The sequence below is a fragment of the Corylus avellana genome, chromosome 1 (genome assembly GCF_965113065.1).
Source record: "Corylus avellana chromosome 1, dhCorAvel1.hap1.2, whole genome shotgun sequence".
NCBI classification, from domain to species: Eukaryota; Viridiplantae; Streptophyta; class Magnoliopsida; order Fagales; family Betulaceae; genus Corylus; species Corylus avellana.
In genome coordinates, this window is record NC_142490.1 from 3,314,414 (window position 1) to 3,334,866 (window position 20,453).

At 37.0% G+C, this 20,453-nt stretch overlaps 4 protein-coding genes and 2 non-coding genes across 10 annotated transcripts; 1 reads left to right on the plus strand and 5 right to left on the minus strand.

Annotated features, from left to right (window-relative positions):
* Window positions 1-286: 286 nt before the first annotated feature.
* On the minus strand, window positions 287-2,858 carry LOC132171832 (S-adenosylmethionine synthase 4). Of its 2 annotated transcripts, none has more exons than XM_059583236.2 (2): window positions 2,760-2,858; window positions 287-1,814 (listed from the first exon to the last, which is right to left on the minus strand). In XM_059583236.2, exon 2 carries the CDS (start codon window positions 1,794-1,796, stop codon window positions 615-617), a length of 1,182 nt encoding a protein of 393 aa, XP_059439219.1. In that variant the 5' UTR covers window positions 1,797-1,814; window positions 2,760-2,858; the 3' UTR covers window positions 287-614. The 2 variants fall into 2 exon arrangements, with proteins under 2 accessions (XP_059439219.1, XP_059439220.1); XM_059583237.2 differs by having other exon boundaries at window positions 2,755-2,824.
* Window positions 2,859-6,019: 3,161 nt separating this feature from the next.
* Window positions 6,020-6,092, minus strand: TRNAF-GAA (transfer RNA phenylalanine (anticodon GAA)). The gene has a single exon. It is a non-coding gene; the product is annotated as a tRNA-Phe (tRNA).
* Window positions 6,093-6,454: 362 nt separating this feature from the next.
* On the minus strand, window positions 6,455-12,250 carry LOC132172751 (uncharacterized). Of its 4 annotated transcripts, XM_059584312.2 has the most exons (8): window positions 12,106-12,250; window positions 10,239-10,423; window positions 9,617-9,919; window positions 8,911-9,119; window positions 8,766-8,814; window positions 8,578-8,667; window positions 8,398-8,460; window positions 6,455-8,231 (listed from the first exon to the last, which is right to left on the minus strand). In XM_059584312.2, exons 2-8 carry the CDS (start codon window positions 10,404-10,406, stop codon window positions 6,627-6,629), a joined length of 2,487 nt encoding a protein of 828 aa, XP_059440295.2. In that variant the 5' UTR covers window positions 10,407-10,423; window positions 12,106-12,250; the 3' UTR covers window positions 6,455-6,626. The 4 variants fall into 4 exon arrangements, with proteins under 4 accessions (XP_059440295.2, XP_059440296.2, XP_059440298.2 ...); XM_059584313.2 differs by lacking the exon at window positions 12,106-12,250 and having other exon boundaries at window positions 9,617-9,870; window positions 10,239-10,324; XM_059584315.2 differs by lacking the exon at window positions 12,106-12,250 and having other exon boundaries at window positions 9,617-9,858; window positions 10,239-10,322.
* Window positions 12,251-14,013: 1,763 nt separating this feature from the next.
* On the minus strand, window positions 14,014-14,610 carry LOC148587861 (uncharacterized). The gene has a single exon (XM_088512322.1). It carries the CDS (start codon window positions 14,519-14,521, stop codon window positions 14,198-14,200), a length of 324 nt encoding a protein of 107 aa, XP_088368448.1. The 5' UTR covers window positions 14,522-14,610; the 3' UTR covers window positions 14,014-14,197.
* A 2,996-nt stretch (window positions 14,611-17,606) lies between these two features.
* Window positions 17,607-19,369, minus strand: LOC132172568 (peroxidase 5-like). Its single transcript, XM_059584090.2, has 2 exons — window positions 19,149-19,369; window positions 17,607-18,467 (listed from the first exon to the last, which is right to left on the minus strand). The coding sequence occupies exons 1-2, from the start codon at window positions 19,359-19,361 to the stop codon at window positions 17,685-17,687; spliced, it is 996 nt and encodes a 331-aa protein (XP_059440073.2). The 5' UTR covers window positions 19,362-19,369; the 3' UTR covers window positions 17,607-17,684.
* On the plus strand, window positions 18,896-18,969 carry TRNAI-UAU (transfer RNA isoleucine (anticodon UAU)). Its single transcript has one exon. It is a non-coding gene; the product is annotated as a tRNA-Ile (tRNA).
* Window positions 19,370-20,453: the final 1,084 nt, after the last annotated feature.

Consider the following 20,453-nt stretch of genomic DNA (forward strand, 5'->3'; position numbering starts at 1 on the left):
TCAAGTGGAAGAAATTGTATCTGGTAGCTTGAGAGAGATTCTGTAAGATTGTGATGAAAAACTAGCCATATACCAGAAATGCCTGGATGGAAACTATGAGATCTAATGTCAGCGGTTGAAAACGTTTTTTCTTTTCTTTTTTTTCTGGGCAAATACAGACGGATGGGGAGAAAGGGGATTAATGATCAACTAAATCTTTCAGCAGCAGACTGGCTGGCAGCTCAAGATTTTGCCCGTCAGCAGGATGAAAAGTTTAGGCTCAAGAAGAAATATCGAAAGAGAGAAATGAACAAGTAAGGAATTACAAAATGAAAATGGATCAATCACCCGAATCTCGTTGTTCACAAACAAATACATTAATACATTGATGCTGCTCTGCAGCTGATCTCTTCTTTCATTTGGCAATCCAGTAATGATATTGATGCAGCTTTCTTCCACATGTTTTCATCAACTATGATTCAACTCCATATATGGCCAAAGACAGCAGAAGAACATTACAGAAAGCAAAAAAAAATTAATAAAGAAAAAAAAAAACATGGCCATCAAACAATAGGCACTCCCCGATCCAAGAGAAGCTGCAAAGACCAAGCACATTCTTGATCACCTGCATAGCTTTACTCCAGGGGCTTCTCCCACTTGAGAGGCTTCACCACCTCCCATGTGAAGTCAGGGTCATCTCTTCCAAAGTGTCCATAAGCGGCTGTCTTCAAGAACCTCCCATTTCCACCTCTCTTAAGATCCAAATTAATTGCAATCATCCCAGGCCTGAAATCAAAGCTTTCCTTCACAATCTTCAGAATCTCCTTATCGGGAATCTTCCCAGTGCCGTAAGTATCAACAAATACTGATAATGGCTCAGGAACACCAATAGCATATGACACCTGGACAATGCACCTCCGAGCAAGCCCATTAGCAACAATGCTCTTTGCAGCCTGCCTAACAATGTAGGCTCCACTCCTATCTACCTTGGTAGGGTCCTTTCCAGAGAAGGCACCACCACCGTGGGCTCCCCATCCACCATAAGTATCAATGATGATTTTCCGGCCTGTGAGACCGGCATCCCCATGAGGCCCCCCAATGACAAAACGCCCGGATGGATTGAGATGGAAGATGGTCTTCTCATCAAGGTACTTCTCCGGGACGACAGGCTTGATAACATGCTCTTTGAGATCAGCAGCAATCTCGTCATTGGTAACAGTTTCATCATGCTGTGTGGAAATAAGAACAGTGTGGACACGTACTGGGACCATAGCACCATGGTCGTTGTAGTATTCAACAGTGACTTGCGTTTTCCCATCAGGTCTCAACCAGGGGCAAGTCCCATTCTTGCGAACTTCAGTGAGGCGTGCACCAAGCTTGGTAGCCAGAACGTGGCTGAGAGGCATAAGCTCGGGTGTCTCATCCGTAGCATATCCAAACATGTGACCCTGGTCACCTGCACCAATATCCTCAGGCCGCTTAGTGAGATGACCGTGGACACCCTGAGCAATATCAGGGCTCTGCTGCTCAATGTTAACCAAAACCTTGCAGTTGTCAGCATCAAGTCCCACATCATCAGAAACAAATCCAATTGTACGGCATGTGTCTCGTACAATCTTCTCATAGTCTACATTGGATTTAGTTGTGATCTCTCCAAAGACCATAACCATGTTGGTCTTGGTGCAAGTCTCACAGGCAACCTTGCTCTCAGGGTCATGTTCAAGGCAGGCATCAAGCACTGCATCAGATATCTGATCACAGAGCTTATCGGGATGGCCCTCATTCACAGACTCAGACGTGAATAGGAAGGTATCCATTATGCCAATTTGCCAAAGCTGCAAAGAGCAATATCACAGACAGATATGTCACCATGTGAATGAGCAGTACCCAAGAAAACTATAGGGACAAATACAAGTATCTAAGCACAGTGTCTTAACAAATTATCCAAAAATTTAAAAGTCGAGAAGCACCAACAAGCCAAGTATCACGCACATTTCTGGAACAAATTATATTAAAATGAAAGTATACTAGAATGAGAATATGATCCTGCTCTTCACAAATTGGGAAGAGCCATTCTTAACACCAATCTAGAAAGCGTCACGACTAAAGACCCATAATCCCAAACCAAGCAAATCAAAAAGAGTTGGACAGAATCTTACATGTGAGAGAGGAAGAGCAAATAGATTCTAAAGTCGGTACATAACAAGGAAAACCCATTAAGCTACTGTCATTTCCAACCCAATAAATTGATATAAACGATCAGAGAAACCATCAGAACTCTCAACTTTCACCGTAAACAAATCACAAAGTAACAATAAACTTATCAAGTCATATAAGAAAATTGGTTATTAAAAGCCTCAAATTTTTTTCCTTCCTTTCATGTAATTAACACCAATAAAAAAATTTAAAAAAAAAACCCCATAAGCATACATTTACTCAAATGTTGCCCAAGGACCAAAGTTGCACTATTTCCACCCAAACTAATGGTACAGATGAACTAAACTGCTTCAAAGTAATTGACACTAGCACTTACAGAACCCTATAACAGAGATTTTGCTAGCATAAATCCCAATACATAAACACAAAAACCAAGCATAATAACCCAGCAACTACAAATTCCAGCCCAAAAGAACAAACAAACAAACAAACAAACAAAAACATAAGCTTTAATCAAGGAACTAAAGCACCAATCAAGGAGTTAAACACAAATACAACTTGGGAAAACCATGATGTAGATGAAAATTGTAAAACCCAGATGTTTGATTTAAGAGCAACCTGACCTTTGACTTGTCCTGGCTTATCCCCGTGTCTTGCTCTCAATTGGGACTATGTAGTTCTTTGCGAGAATTTGGAGGGTCACTATTTATAGGCAGAAAGGTAATGGGACAGAGTGAGGACGACTTTAGATCTAGTAGGAATAGACGGTCTTGATTGTTTTTCAACTGCAAAATGCTACTCTGAGATAGCCCCTTTCGTGAGCCTCATGAGCTCTCCCTCCCTTTTGTTAATCATTCAACACAATTATTATAAATATTTACTTGCAATCCATCGTGATGATTTCCATAGTCTAAAATACTGGAGAGCTCATGGGAAACAAAATGAGAAAGCTCCCATCATAACATTATTTCTGATTTGTTTATGGCGGTGGGCTCCAGATCTCAAAGCTGGTATATAGGGAGTGGGATTTAGGCCGTTCGATGGGGGGTTGATTGACGGTGGGGATTGGTTGGAGTCGGTGGGAGAGAGTGACAGACCCACCTATTTGGATTTTTGTCTTTGCGGCAGGTGGGTTACCGGTTCAGTCTGTTGGCTTTTTTTAGAGTTCACCAACTCCTGATGTGATCTTCTTGGCTTCATGGCTCAGACTACGGCTTCCCTCATTGATTTTTTTTTTTGTGTTTTTCTTATGTCATCTTCCAAAGAAATTCGCCCTCATTGCCACTCGGTTGGCAGATTGTTCAGGTTCTAAGAATTGTCTGCTTGAAGGGGATGTGTTCTTGGTAATTTTAGCTGTGAATCAGTCCCTTTTTTTTTTTTTTGCTACTCGACAACTTGCTTTTAGAGTACTAGCAGTAGATGTCTTATATGTCATCCCCTTCCTTATGTTTAGAAAAAATTTCACAAAAGTCACAAAAATCTACTCATATGAGATTTTTTACATTTAACCAACCCTTAATGATTGCTACAATATTTCTCAATATGAACATTATAAATATAAATAATGATGTCTTATACATTATTTTAATATAAATATTTATATTTCAAAAAATATTTATATATAAATATTTATATTTTCTCTCTCATCTTTCATCTTTTTGTTTTTAATTAAGAATTGAATTGAAATTTTGTGAAAAAAAGTGAAGGTAAGTAAAGAATTTGTATTTTGTAAAGAAATAATATTTTAATAGTATAGAGAAAGGTAAGTGAAGCTATTGTAAAATATATTTTTATAGGGAAACAACAACTAGTTTTGTACCCTAAACTTAAAAAAAATCAAAAGAAAGCTGCTGCTAGTGCTTTAATGACTCTGATTTGAGACTTGATTTTTCTTCCTTTTAAAGTTAGAGTGCTTCAAAAGTTTTTAAATATGTCAATTACCGTGCATATGTTTTAGCAAATTGGGCCTTTACCCCTCTTAATGTTTGATAGCATTCCCATAAAAAATTTTCATTCGTTTTTTTATTCGGATCAAAGAATGAAAATAATCATCGTTGTAACATTTTTCCTCTTAAAAAAAAAAAAATCGAAAGAAATTCTTACAATTGTGAGCCGATGGAAAGCTTATGAGCCAGAGTGCAATGAGCTTATATAATGAGCTGAAACTGATAAATCTTTTCAGAAGAGGTTCCCAAGATGTTGGGAAAAGACACGTAGCAGTCCAACGCGGTTGGTGAAATGGTGGTGACTGCTGACTCCACTGGGACACACCCATGAGTGGAAAATGGTAGGTAGATTGGAGGGACAGAGCTCCTCTTTTGTTTATTGGAGGATCCTCAATTGTTGGCCACCATTCTCATTAAGCCACGTCATGGAATTAGTGGCACCTGTTACCTCACAAATAAGAGTGACCTCACATCCCCACTTCCACTTCTTCCTAAAATGGGTTAAATACTAAATAACCCATGAGATTTCATAATTTTTTTTTTTTTTTAAGTGTTTGATTTTTATTACAGGAGATTTCTGTGGTTTTGATAGTCATCCGTCAGTTGACCGCTAGTTGACTTAACTAAATTTTCACGTGTACCAATCAGATGTTGACATGTGGCACTTACTTAATTTTTTTAATTTCTTTTTTAAATTTTTTAAAAAAAAGGAAAAAAAAAATTGGGGGTGGCTCTTGCCCATTTGGGAGCCACCCCCTTTGGCCATGGGGTGGCCAGGCCACCCCCATCTGGCCGGATGGGGGTGGCTCGGCCACCCCCATGGAGCCTAGGGGGTGGCCGAAACCACCCCAATGGTGGAAAAAAAAAATTTGTGAAACCCTATGGAGAAAAAAATAAAGTTACGAAACCCCATGGGGTATTTAGTATTTAACCATCTTAAAATTAATGACAACCATGTTGCATGTTGCATGGATTCACATCCACATGCATGCCTCAAAATCGGAACATGATCACCTCCAATTAAGTTGAATTGAATAATATTCAGTTAGTTATATTAGATGAATATTTTTGTATTTTTATTTTTTGAATAGACAAAAATACACTTCCAATATAACTAATCGGATATTATCTAGTTCAAATAAACTGGAGATGATCCTAATTTCTTAAAACCTACATTAATTTTGCATGCGGGAAGGGAACATTTAATTTTTTTTTTATATATAAAAAAAAATCAAATCATAAAAGGACACGAATAGAGATCTTAATTATTTATTGGATCATGGGCAACCCATGTTGTTATCATGAAAATCGTATATCATGCACCCAACCCCTTTCAATCCACCCAAAAATAATAATAAGAAGATAGTATAAAGTTGGTGGGTTGGTTGGTTCAATAGTGCTGATTAAGAAACCGACAAAAAATTTTCATGTTTTTTTAAAAGCACGTGAGAAGTATAAGCTTTTTTTAATAAAATTTTCTTTTAACTATTTTTGATGCTATTAAAATTTTTTTTCAACTCAATTTGAAATAAATCCGTGTCCAAAAGAAATTAAAAGAGGTTAATATTGTAATTGAAGCCTAAGCATGATGTCATGGTGATGCCTTTTTTGTGTATGTATGTATGTCTTGATCACAATTTCGCATATCCCAGCACTAGGGGGATATCCAATTATCCATCCACTTTGTATTTCTAAGAAGTTATCCTTTTTTGCCAATTTGCTTATAAACAATGCTAAATAAATTAAAAAAAGTAATGGAAGATTGGTTGGTGTGACAATAGATTGATTTGAGTATTGGAAAAGGATGTATGTATGTAATAAAGAGTGCCATCTGCCCTTTAAGGATTTGGTAATCTTCTCTTTAGACTTGAGAGCTCCTACTAATCCCCAGCAGAAGAAGAAAAGAAAGGGAAATAAAAGCATAGAGTGGAAAAACATGCGGTGAGCGTGGATCGAACACGCGACCTTCAGATCTTCAGTCTGACGCTCTCCCAACTGAGCTATCCCCGCTTGATGCTACTTTTACCGCACTAAATTAATTAATTAATTTAATTTAATTCAGTTCAAATTACCGTAGCCTTTAACCCTTTCCCCCATCACCTTAGCCCCCTGGGCAAGAGACCGGCCCAAGGCCCAACGTTTATTTTCTCTATCTTTCTCTGTTCCCAATCCCTCTAGAATCAAAATCTTCTCAATTTTGTTTTTCTTTATCACATTACAGTTGTATTCTTTTCTGAAAACATACAGCCATATATAAACATGATGTACTCATGGGAGAACAAGCATTTTTCATTTTCTGAAAACATAAATAATCAAATTATGAGGGGCTTAACCAAAAGTCAACAAGAGGCTTGTTTGATCCAATTCCCCGCTTCTAATAATCCGGTGTCACAAAGTCCATTAACATTTAGGAAACATACAGGCCAAGAAGGAAACAGAAGGGACACAATGATACAAAAAGGGATAGCATTCCAGTGCTAGAGGTGCCAACTATCCTATACTAACAAACTGGCAACTCTTAATTCAGATTAAACAACAAATACATCACTTTTTGTGTTCTCTCTGGGTAATCGCCACAATTCTCCGCCCTCCCCCATTACGCCAAGCTCCGCAAACTTGCAATCCCTGGGGCGGGTCCTTATCTTCATCTGCTTTTTCTTCAATTTGATTAGGACCTGGATCAGAATAATCTAAAAGTGATGCAGCATCGTTACCAAGGCGGTTTCTAAGGAACTTCGAAATTTTTTTCCCTTGCTTATTTCCTCCTCCCCCGGTCCTGAAGTTTTTCTTTGAGCCACCACCAGCAAAATGAGAACTATCTTGGATTTTTGGCTCTGTTATTAACTGATTGATGGGAGTTGAGTTGGTCTGTTCATCATCCACATCAATCTTCGATTTGCCTTTCCCAATACGATTCCCATCCGTTGATAAGACCTCCACCTCTCCATCAGAAGGCCCATAATTTGATTGCAAATTCCTTGCACTGCTGATAATTCTATAAGCCAAAGCATCCTCTGAACCACTTAACCCATTCTCTCCACACTTCTTCTTACCTTTCTTGGAACTTCTTTTGTTTTTGGACCAACCATCATCACTACTCAAACTGTTGTCATGAGAACCACAGGTCCTCATGTTAAAATTGTAAGTCTCCACAAGCTCTTTTTGCTTCTGAGGATCAGGACAGAGTCTAGCTAGCTCAAGAACATGAGGTGACAGACCAAACTGATAAATAGAGGCAAGATATTCCCCTGTATCAACTAAGCCCTGGCGATACTCTGCAGACATTTTTTTAAATGCAGCATATTTGTTTTCATCAAATTCTAAAGCAGCACGGATTTTTTCCACCAGAGACTTGTTAGCAGGGTGAACATGTTCCAACTTTGGCTTAGGCTGGCTAGTTGAGGGCGTCTTATTAGTTTGAGAAGCAGAGAGAGGAGGAAAACTAGAAACAGAAGTCTCAAAAGAACCTGTGTCTACAAGGTTGGGAATCAAAGCAGAGTGGCCAACCTGACTGGTGCTACCTGAATTCCTTGACGAACTACGATAATTAGATGATATAACTACATCAGCTGTGGCTAATCTAGACTGAGCAGGGCTTACACGAGTAGAAGGTAAATATTCATTAACTTTTGCGGGCTTCCTCTTGGAAGAATTGGGAAAATTTGATAATGAGCTAGGTTGATGACTTCCTGCTGGCCATGCCAGAGAAGAATTAAGAACAGCTACAGTTCCATTGTTTTGGTGACGAAGACGAGCAGCCATTGTGTTCCCACTCAATTCTTCTGAATCATTTCTGTATTTCTGTCTACTGCTGCTAGAAGCCACTGGAAGTGGAGGAAAGTATGATTCTTCCAACCGTGCAGTCGTGTTTCGTGCTGAAGCATGACTATCTCTTGAAGGTGTCTCAGATTCTCTGATAGCTAATGGTTCAAAAGAGTTAATGATTGATTCAGAATCATGTGCTTCACGGTCATTGGAAACTGCTTGGGCACTTAATATAGCATGACGATACTGTTCAACGTTGGCTGTCTCAAAAGTAGTTTGAATGGCCAAAGAAAGTTGATTGTCTGATGAATGAAGACGAGAACCGCGTCTTCTACCTTGACGATCTTGCTCATTACTCCGCCAATACTGGAAGCTTGTTGGTATCTGAAAATAAAGAAGAAGAAACAGTAGATACACCCATTTCAACGTGATAAGATGTATGAATGACAGACGAGCATCAAAATTAAATGCCAGACAGGTCCACAAACTGTCAATGGTGCTTTGCATGAGAGAACACAAAAAATGGAAACTTAAGAAAATGCATACAAACCTGAAGAGTGGCATTACGCTTAAATCGAGACATGTTCCCTCCGTGTTCCATGGCATTATGCCTCTATAGATATTAGATTTAAGTGAGACAGTAATTTCCAATAAAAATAACAATTAAGAAGCGGAAAATATTCAAAACAAAAGGAGAACTAAAAAATATTTGGGTAAGCATAGATTTCACCTTAAGTTCAGATTCAGTTGAAAAAACAACAAATTTTTTGGCAAGGCAAGTCTCATCCTCACAAAAATAATGCTCTTGACGAAAATGGATCTGCAAGATTTCTTTTGATGTCAACACAAATCTTAAGAAGAAAGATTCACTGAAAACACAAGGATATTTAAGATGTAAAAAAACAGAAAACAACTAGCCTCCAAGTCACCGTAATCCTCATAGTACTCATATTGTCCTGGATGCCGCCTGCAAGGAACAAGGTAAATTGGATGCTTGAAAGAGTAAGTTTGCTTATACGCAAAAGCAATTTACTACCTTCTCATAAAGAGAAGCATCATTTACCTTTGACATATATGGCAAGTAAAATGTTCAGTAGACATATGCAAGTACAGCTCATTGTCCCCATAAAAAGGATTTTGGCAAAATTCACAAATAGGATGTCCCATAAATCCACCTCTTTCACTTTCACTGCCATCAACCTCTGAGTCACCCGTCTTTATATGCCGATTCAACTGAGATTTGTTATATAGCTTTTGCTCACAGATAAATATCTGGTACACAATGCACAGTGAAGTCAGTAACATATGATGCACATATCGGGTTCAAGAAAAATGCTTCTAGAACAAGAGATGAATTTTCAAAAGAAATCAAAGAGAGCATTTTCTGTACCCGATTCATGTTTCTAGGACAAGAGAATAATTTTAGAAATATATTAGAGAATTTTCTACAGAAAATTCATCCGATACCAAACCCAATAAGGGGAAGAGAAGAGAGTGCTAAGGTAAGAACTCAAAAGTCCGTCCAAAATACAAGAAAGATCAGTATTAATCAATAAGAATTTAGGATGAGAAGCTCTACAAACAACCTCCATTGTATCCTTTCACAGAGCAATTTATGTAGTGGGTAATCAAAGAAGATGGACAGAGACAAAACCAAATTCAGAAGCCACATCATAACATACTTTAAATCCAACTCCTTTAATTATCGAGTAATGGTATACAAAACTTAAAGTGTCACCAATATCTAATGTCATGTACACATATCTCACCTTCCTACCTTCCAAACAAAGGCTGCACATGAACAGTCTATGCCGGTGGAACAAATGGCCTCTCAGCTGCTCAATGTTCTTGAACTCTGCTCTCCTCTCTGACCCTTCATTCCTTTGTTCATTTATCTTATCACAAACAATGCATGATAGCCTGCACATGGCCTTTATCATCTTGTAGTGATCCACATCATCAAAATACGCTTGTGCCCCTTCATGATACCGATATGGCCCAACTTGACCCTCTGTTGGATCAGCTGGAAAAACTGAAAAGTCATTAATCATCCTTGTATAATCTCCTAAAGCCTGGAAAACAGGGCAGTAACGAACAATACATTACAATCAAGAAGTATATCATTAAGTAAATCATGTAATAATTCATCAAGCATTGCAGGTACAACTCAGAACAGTGTGAACATGGGTCTTTTTCTCTTTCAAAGCAGTGTCTGCAAGCAGAAGATAGGAGAACAGAAGTAATTGTGGAGAAGTTACCATATGCCAACTTATAGCTCTCGATTGGATCCAACAAGAGCTTGCTTATATATAAGACTTGCTAATGGCCCCAAAACCAAACACAAAAATCATATATGAACATCAAAAACTGGAAAGAAGAAAAAAGGCTAACCTTGGTGACAAAGATGATATTGGATTCAGACTGGCAGAGACAGCAACGACGATCATCACAGATGACACGGAGACGAATGATGCAAGTGGAGCAGACCTCCCGATGGCCACATGATCCATATGCCACCCACAGAAGTGTCTCAGCACAGACAGCACAGCTATCATCCATTGTATCTCTCTTCCGAGCTAAAAAAATAAAATCAAAATAGAAGTGATTTTATGTTGGGATCACCATTACATTCTGACCAACCAAGGACCCCATATGGAAAACATTATGACTTGCAATAGCTCCCACTAAGGACTTATTCATGTTCAGTTCATTACCAGGGCTAATTGGCTAAAGATAAGAATATTGACAAATGTTACAGCTGTTTGAAGGGGGGACCGAATTTTCTTCCTTAGTTTGCAATAGCTCCCACTACAGACTTATTCATGTTCAGATCATTACCAGGGCTCAAGATAAGACTGTTGACAAATATTAAAGCTGTTTAATAGGGGCAGCTGTTTCTAGTCTCACCTCTCCATCATATGCTCATGAGAATAATCATCATCTTCTTATTACTAAGGTTTAATGGTGAAAAATGATGGAGACCTGAGTAGAGCTTTCATAAATAAAGGATCCAAATTAATAACATAAGAAAAAATATGCCCTTTACTTATATCTACGAGGTGAATATATGGCACCTTCAAGCTTTATGTTAATCGGTAAAACGGATAAAGAAAAAGAAGACATACTTTAAAACTCATAAGCCTGTTTACAGCAGGTTACAATCATCTCATGGATCATGAACCATATAGAATGTGATAACAGTGGGATTTGCCTCCTGGGCATGAGGATAAACTGCTTAGCCCGTCAGGGGTGAAAGCTCCTGGATTACCTGGTAACTGGTTCTGGCGGGTGGGGTCAGTTACTCGTAGGAGTTTGATTAACGGTGAGGATTGTTGTACAGTATGCGTTTGCGACGTGCAATTAATCTGAGTAAAGTTCTCCTACGTTATCAAAAAAAAAAATGTTCACAGTAAACACAGAGAACCCTGGCAATGTAAATTAGACCTCAAACACCAGATACTGCTTGCAGGGAAATATGCATCCAAATGCCAAAATCAGCCTGCAAGAACACTAAAAGCTACGGCCTTTCAAACCTATTACAGCACATAGTATCTCAATCCACAGTAACAACAAACATTAACCCACATAGCAACCAAGAAACAGAAACTGCTTTTCACTCTCTCTAAACCTCATTTGCCTTCAACACTTAAGGCTTAACTCCTTATTTCTTTTACTTTATTTATAACTGGTTCAGTGTTATCGTTTCATTCGCCACAATGCTGAACTGTCTATTCGTGACAGCATACAAATATCTACGAATGAATTTCCATTTAAATCAGCAAAACACCAAACCAAGAAATCCCTCCTTCATTTGAAGCAAAACCACTTAAAAGCCATCAACCCATCAACCCTTTTGCACAACTTAAACGTCACCCCAACCTGTTTTTGCCAAATCTCAAACTTCAAGGCTTAGCCACGCTTCTTCTTTCTTTTCATCAACAACTAACTCGTTACCATTGCTTCGAATATCCCCGCGCATATAATCTACGTGCGATTTTTAAAATATTAATAACGAAATGCACAAATACAAATAAAAAGCAAACGAAAATAAATTGAACCCATTACCCATAAAAACCTTCAACCCATAGAAATTAACCGACCCACCACTCCTTTCACCTAACTAAATTGAATAATCGGTGCCACCACAAGCATAACCCACAAATTCTTTCATACAAATGCCCAATAAAAAGAACAAAAAAAAAAAAAAAAGTAAATTATATTCACACATACATCTGCGTAGAAAGGTGAGAGAGAGAACCTGAGGGACTCTGACACGGCTTTGATTAGTACAACAAACAGATCTGCGGGAGTCAGAATCGGGTTCGACTCGGAAATTTGATTGAAACGTAATTGACTGCTGTTTATAGTTTCGCTGCGTTTTTCTTTTTCTTTTTTGTTTTTTTCAGACAAAACAAAGGGAAGATTTTCTCGGCAGCGTTTTGACCTCTGTGTGGAGGTAGGGGTCTTCGACACCACTAACCACTAACTGCTAACCGCTCTGAAAAGTGGTTAAAAAAATCTCACTTATTAACTGTATTAATTGTTAATTACTTTTGAAGGTGGTTAGAAAAAATTACTAACTGTTTAGGCAATTATCATTAACGCTTTTAGGTTATGAAAAAACCACTAACCGCTAATGTCGTTTTTATGTTTAAAAAAAAAAAAAAAAAATTAGAAATGATCTCGTATGTAATAGAGTAGTATCATATTACCATAAAAACAACGTCATTTTTTTTTTAACTTTTTAACTTTTTTAAAAAATTGGTTAGCGGTTATTAGGGTTATTAACCATTAACCGCATAGGTGTTTAATGAATTTTACTAAGAGTTGGATTTTCAGCTACCTCAATCGTTAGACATGACCTTTTCTTCTTTTTTATTATTTTTATTATTTTTATTATTTATTTTTAATTGGAGAAGAGATATATTAAAGGAAAATTTAAATTTGAGGTATTAGCACTAAATTTGAAGTATTAACACTAAATTTAGGATGATAAAATTCATTTTAAATGATACCGTCCCTATTCCCTAAAGGGTTAACCTTCCACCCATAAGTTTTAGTTTTAAATCAAAAAATAAATTTTGAGGCATTAGAAATTAAATATTAACTTATAAAAATTTAACAAAAAATAAATAAAAATAAAATCTAGCAAAACTAGGAAGAGAGAGATTTTTCTACAATTTTTTTTTTTTTTAATAAAGTCACATCAAACTTTGGCAGACACTTATCTGACTCTTGGCAGCCTAATAGCAGTACTCTTTTACTAATAGTCTATATAGTTATGGTTAGCGGTTTTAGCCAACCGTAACTGTCTTTTTATCCCTATATTCTCGAACCTGTTTTTCAGTTTTAACAAAAGGTATAATTAATTGGGTGAGAAATAAAATAACTCATATTTCAGTTTTCTTCCCGTTTGTTTTGCTATTGACAAAGACGAAGGAATTAATTGGGCATCCTTAAGAATGAAGCAAAAAACATTTAAATCATGTTGAAACTTTGATTCAAAGGAATACAAGCTTTGTTTTTCTAAATTAGTTTGGAAGAATGTTTTTCAATTTAATTTATTAAACTGCATGTATTAAAATGCACTTAAGAATCAAATGAATTTTGAACACATTTCAATACTTTAGTAGATTGAATTTAAAAAAAAAAAAAAAAAAAAATGTAGTGCTTTTCCAAACATACCCGATAGTTTGACAAACAAATGGCAAATGGACTTTGCAAAGTCGTTTGGACCATAATCATGCAGGAATTTGGCTTTAAGTGTCATAAAAAAAAAAAATATATATATATATATATATATATATATAACATATCTGCTATAATTTATTTAACAGTCAAGATTTAATTTCATTCTCTTTTTAGACTGCTTCCATCATACAAAACTGACACTTTATGCCTCAGTAATCAGTATGGTCATTAGTGCCACAAGTTAACAAAAGATGTAAGCATATTGCACCTTGTTGGTGCAATTCAGAGTTTACTTAAGAGAAAAATAAAAAATTAATTGAAGAATAAGGAAAAGTGTTTGGCTAAGGATTTAGGGTCAGTATCCCTTGTTTTGTAGGTGCTCTTGGTTAAGACTGATTCTTCAGAGAGAGAAGGTGCTGTGGAGAGACAGAGTTGCAAAACACCATAATGTCAAATCAAGTAGCACAAACAAAACTAAGAAAACCATAAGATAGATCAATTATAGATGGGGTATTTGTTTACATAACAGCAGTAGAATTGAAAGCCAACTGAAGACCCTAAAACTTCTCAAAAAGCAAACACTCAAGCAAAAAAGAAAAAGAAAAAGCACATAGCAACCTAAAAACAAGCCCCATCTCTAGGTAGTAGACACCATTCTCTCACGGAGGTGAGCCAACACCAATGGAACCACCAGGGATAGTGGGCAGACCTGGCACACAGCCTGCTGGGAAGATAGCACAAAAGCTTGTTGGTACAGAACCAACCACCCCACCGAAACCAGGGCTTGGAATCAACCCTCCAACCCCACCCGGGCTTGGAATCAACCCTCCAACCCCACCAATGCCTCCTCCATTTCCAAGAAAGCTCTGCGGGTGCTCGACCTTCTCCTCCTTGCTCTTGAGTTGCCTTCCTCCTTCAACATCCGATGAAAAGACCAGTAACAGCATGGTGAGGATCACCAACACCTTAGCAACTTTCTCCATCTTTGCCCTACCAAATAGCAATGCTCTCTCACTTTCAGTCTCTCTACTATCTCTCTGTTTGTTTACAATGAAGAGAAGCTTAGCCAACCCATTCATTTAATACTACCAAGCTTTTCCTTTTAGAGAAATTAAGTCACTGTCACTCTTTCACCAGCATAGTACTATGGTATTGCATATTGTTGTCTAGGAAGGCAAAGTAGTTGATGGTTGTCATTAAATGCAACTTATTTCAAAGTTATTTTGAAAGTAGCATATATAAAACATACCAAACAGTACTCAATTTGTTTGAAACTACTTAGTTATCCATGATCTGGTCTTGTTCTCTTGTAAAAACTTCGAAGTCAGACCAAATTTGTCTTCAAATCTAAGCTAACAGATTTGCAATTTTCTGTTTAAAAGAAAGGGTTTTAAGATGAATCTGTGGTATTGGTATTGAATTTATGACACTACCCACCTAACAAAAAATGAAAAGTTTAAAGACATTGACATTGTTTACTCTCAATAAATACATTTCGAGGTTGTTGTTTTGCTTCTCAGTAACTCATTTACCTACCACACTGATACATTTCCAAAGCAGGGTAATTCATCAGCTGCTGGGTAGGTCTGCTGCAGAACCTTAGGCCTCGTTTTGAAAAACTTGTAATTGTAACTTTGATAACAAGGGCGTTACTTTCCAGTGAATTCAATATTTCCCATTACTCATTGTTCAGTGGTTGGTGAATTCAATCAAATAGGAAGTATGGATATTCTATGTTTGCTAACATTTTCAAAACAAAATCTGGCCCGTTGGATTCTCTGAAATTCTCATTGGTCACCTCTGTTCTGGTAAGAGGAGGTCACTTTGTAGAAAGAACCAAAAAAAAAAAAAAAAAAAAAAAGAATATTTTGAAAGAATAAGTGTTTATTTTTCTGATATGGAAGTTGACATATTAATTAAAAAAAAAAAGAAAAAAAAAAGAAAATGTATAATAAATCCCTGAGTCAACCCTTCAAAATTTTAATCTCCTTAAGTTTTTTTTTTTTTTTTTTTGAAAATTTAGTCTCTGGGTCAATTGAAATGACAATAAAATCTCTACCGTTAAAATTTTTTAACAGACGTTAGGGCAACTCGAAATGCATCGTTTTACCCCATTAAAATATTAATTTTTTATTAATTTAATTTAAAAAATTAAATCTAAAAAGAAAAAAAATTGAAGGTTAGCCAGGAGTGGCACCACCCAACCCCTATGGGGTGGCCGCAAGCCACCCCAGGGGTTTTGGGGTGGCCCGCAGGCCACCCCATGGGTTTTGGGGTGGCCCGCAGGGCACCCCCAAACCCCCCATGGGGTGGCTCACGGCCACCCCATGGGTGGTTTGGGGTAGCCGCGAGGCACCCCATGGGTGGAGGGGTGGCCACTTCATTAAAGACGGTTATATGACCACTTCTCTCTATTTTTTTTTTTGGAAAATGTATAATACATCCTTGAGTCAATCCTTCAAAATTTTAATCTCCTTAAGTTATTTTTTTCGAAAATTTAGTCTTTGGGTTAATTGAAATGACAATAAAATTAACACCGTTAAAATTTTTTAACAGACATTAGGGCAACTCAAAACACACCGTTTTACTCCATTGAAATATTAATTTTTTTATCAATTTAATTTAAAAAATTAAATCTTAAAAAAAAAAAATTAAAGGGTGGCAGCCACCCCTGGCCACCAACCAACTCCTATGGGGTGGCCGCAAGCCACCCCCCATGGGCTCGAGCCACCCCATGGGTGGTTTGGGGTGGCCTTTGGGGTGGCCTCCAAACCCCCTGGGGGTGGCTTGCGGCCACCCCATAGGGGTTGGGCCGCGATATCCCTGGCCACCCTTCAAATTTTTTTTTTTTTTAGATTTAATTTTTTTAATTAAATTAATAAAAAATTAATATTTTAATGGATTATAACGGTGCGTTTTGAGTTGCTCTAACGTCTGTTAAAAAATTTTAACGGCAAAGATTTTATTACCATTTCAATTGATCCATGGACTAAATTTTCGAAAAAAAAAAAAAAAAACTTAAAGAGATTAAAATTTTGAAGAGTTGACTCAGGCATTTATTATACATTTTCCAAAAAAAAAAAAAATAGAGAGAAGTGGTCGTATAACCATCCTTAATGAAAAAGAATGGTGGTCGCGCAACAATCCCAATAAGAATTAAGTGGCCATGCGACCACCCCAACTAGATAGGGTAGCTATGCAATCATCCCTCTTCTTCAATAAGATCGGTAGCCTCATTGCTATTCATTTTTTTTATTTTATTATTATTTATTTTTCATAAGGAAGAATTCAACTTTAATACTTGAAAAAAATAAGTATGTGTTTTATCAAACTACCATTTAAAAAAAAAAAAAAAAAAAAAATAGACCATACAAACAACACGACTTTTCAAATGAGACCCAATCAAAAATATTTCTCAACTTTCTATCGAATCAAAAAATAAATAATTCAAATCAAAACACAGAAGATACTACTTTTCAAAACATGGCTTAATAAGCATATAAATTTCTTCTTCCCTAGGTTTTTGGTGAATGAGACGACGATTAAAAGTTAGACTGTTAGAGGGTCCATTAAGCAATTATCATATATTAATTGGTTAATGGATATTTTCAAATATTTTATTGGGAAAGTCCATGTGATTTATCCTGTTTGCAATTAATTTATAGATTATGATAGCGTGAAACATTAGAACCAATAAAATTATAATACTTGTCATATTTAAGACAATGTCGCACTAACAGAATCTGTTAAATTGGTTTACGAAATTTGATTGTAGAGACTAAATTGTTTTTTTGACATACTTCAAAGACATTTGAGTTCATTTTGATACTGCGGAGAGCTAATTGTAAATTAGGTAAACGACTAATTTTACATTTTTCCCATTTTTATTTGTTTGCATTGAATTCACTTCACCGATTTCTGAAGAAGTGAAGATTTCATTAAAAAAAACAAAACAAAAAAAAAAAAAAATCCGACAACTCAAACTTTTCATTTCTGAATATTCCTTTAGATTTGACAAAAACCTAAGAAAGAATTGCTTTACACTTGAATCAGCACCGAAGAACGAAGTAAAAGAAAACAACGTACAAACGAATAATAAAAAAATAAAATAAAAAATCCCACTCTCACCGGTAAAACCCAAACAATCTAGTTGACAACCTTACAGTTTTTCCTGATCTCACCCTGCCTTCCTGTAAGAACTTCAATGTAACCCATTTTCACCATAGCAGCCGCAAACTTCTTAGCCCATGCCGCGCCATGCCTTGCATTGTTCCTCACAATCCCAGCCGTGGAAGGGCTGCTCAAAAGAGACTGATCAGAGGTCAATAAGCCATGGTGGTGCTTCAAATCAGTGTAGTACTTATTATCCAGCCTCGTCGGCGTAAGAACATCAAGCGGCGCCGTCGGACCATCCCGGGCATCATCATCATCATTTTGTGGCGGTGGACACTTGGTCTTCAAGTATCTAGCAAATATGGGATCCATTGAAGGGTCTTGTGGGTGGGTTGAATTGAAATCATACAAGCGATTTGAGAAGGCCTTGCAATGTGCCACCCCAATAGAATGCGCCCCAGAAAGCGTCACCATTTCATCAACACTAAGCCCTTTTCTTGCAAAGTTTTCTTTGAGTTGCTTGGCGTTTAAGGTAGGTGCTGGGAGATTGTCGGAAGGCTCATCTTCGAGTGAAACTCTGCCGTCGCGGCGTCCTGATGGCACACTGTAACTTATGTGCCCTGCTTTGTAGGCGCTGTCACGGGCAGCAAATGCAACGATGTCGGCGCATGAGACAGTTTGTGGGCACTGAGCTTCAAGCTCAGCCTTTGCCTCATCGATCACTTCAAAGCCTCGCAAGCTTGGATTGTTGGCTGGATTTGCCCTCTCTGCTGGCTTTCCCGGAGTTGAATCAAGCAGGATGGAGGCATCACAACCCTGAGATAAATTATATGGAAAAATAAGATTAATTATAACAGTTGAATGAAAAAAAAAAAAAAAAAAAAAAAAATTATAACTGCTTAGTAGTTTTTTATATTTTAATAACATGATAATAAAAATTATTATTAAATTTTAAATTGGTCCTTCTAGAGGATTGAGATCCCCTAGACCGACCAATTTATGCCCAAGCCATGGTTGTGATACAAACTTATTTTACAGTCTAAAATAAATCATGTTTCAGCATTTAATAAGAAAACTTAATAAGGAAGTTACCTTCAAGAAATTTAATAAGTTTAGACGTTTAGATGAAATGAATAGCTGAAATTTATGAATTAGAGAATCTCAAATTCAAAGGAGTTGGGGAGAGCTAAAATAAGGAAAGTTTAGGGAAGAAATTTTAAAGTACACAGACACCCTCACGTAATGGTCCCGTAGCTCAGTTGGTTAGAGCGTTGGTCTTATGAGCCGAAGGTCGCGGGTTCGAGCCCCGCCGGGACCATTTGCAAATAGATATTGGGATCTGTTTTTGGCATGGTTTGCGGCAGGCAATATATATATATATAATTTTTTTTTTCAGTCTTTTTTCCTTGAACATGACTTGGAAAAACGCCTAAGCTGTAATAAAATGTAAGATTTGATGTTTATGAAAATAAGAATGGAATATTGCAAAGAGCATACCCTAACAAAACAGTCATGAAAATGCATTCTGATGAGGCCAGCAGCCATGCCGGGGTTCCTTGACACCGCTTTGTTGACAGCTTTTCTCACAATCGCCTCTGCAGATGGACAAGTTGATTTATAGAAACCCACTTTGAGCGATGCCATTGACACAGAGGCCATCGCGGTCATCATTAGAAAGAAAATGAAGCAAATATTGTTCATGGTTGGCATGTTGTTGTACGTATACGATCGAGAGAATGAAAAACAGCCAATTAGAAAAACAAAGAAGGACAAATAAGAAAACTATATATGAGCAGCTTGATGATTAAAAAGGTTAAGGAAATGATTATTTGGAGATGGAGAGAATGGTTGAGGTTTAAAGGGCTTTTATAGGCAAATTAAGAAGAGAAGCTTGAAGGTGTCTAAGGTTGAGCAGTTCAATGTTGGTTTACGTGAGAGGAAACAGTCCTCTTTACCTCACTCTCCCACAGTTTCTTTGACTTAGCCTATCAGGCTTTGAGATGGATGGTGCCGCAGGTACGGTATATCTTCTTCAACTTGCAAATATTATATATATATATATATATATATATGTCAATTCATGGCAGTTAATGACGAGGAAAAGAAAGGTAAAAGCTTTATTTTTAAGGTCGAGCAGTTCAATCGTTTACGTGTAAGGAAGCAGTCTTCTTTACCTCACTCTCTCACAGTTTCTTTGACTTAGCCTATCAGGCTTTGAGATGGATGGTGCCGCAGGCAAAGACAGATTTAAAGGGGACCGGCAATGACCCTCATCCTCCCCAAATTATAATAAAATAATAATAATTTAAAGTATTTTTTATTAATTGATCCCTTATAAAAAAGTTTCCCCAAATCGAAAGCTGGCTTCGCCCTGGCCGCAGGTACGGTATATCTTCTTCAACTTGCAAATACTAAATATATAAGTCAAGTCATGGCAATTTGGATGTATGTGTACGTAGAGTCAATTTGGAAAGCCTTTTATGACCAATTCTGCAGGTTCCATCCGCAATCCTTTTCTTTCCCTAGAGAGAGAAGTGCACGTGCGAAGAAAAACAAAACATTTCATTAATTAATATCTGTCTTATATATATTTTGCGACCAGGTCACTGACAGTGAGCTTTTCTCTTTATTCTTTAAGGGTTCTAATTTTTTTCAAGAAAAAATCTTACTTTAACCCCTTCAATTTTCATGTTTTCGTAATTATTTCTCTAAATTTAGTGTACCAAACTTTAAAAATTATCAATCTCATCCATCCCCATTAGGATTAGAGATTGAGTAAATCAAACCGCATATGGGTGAAAT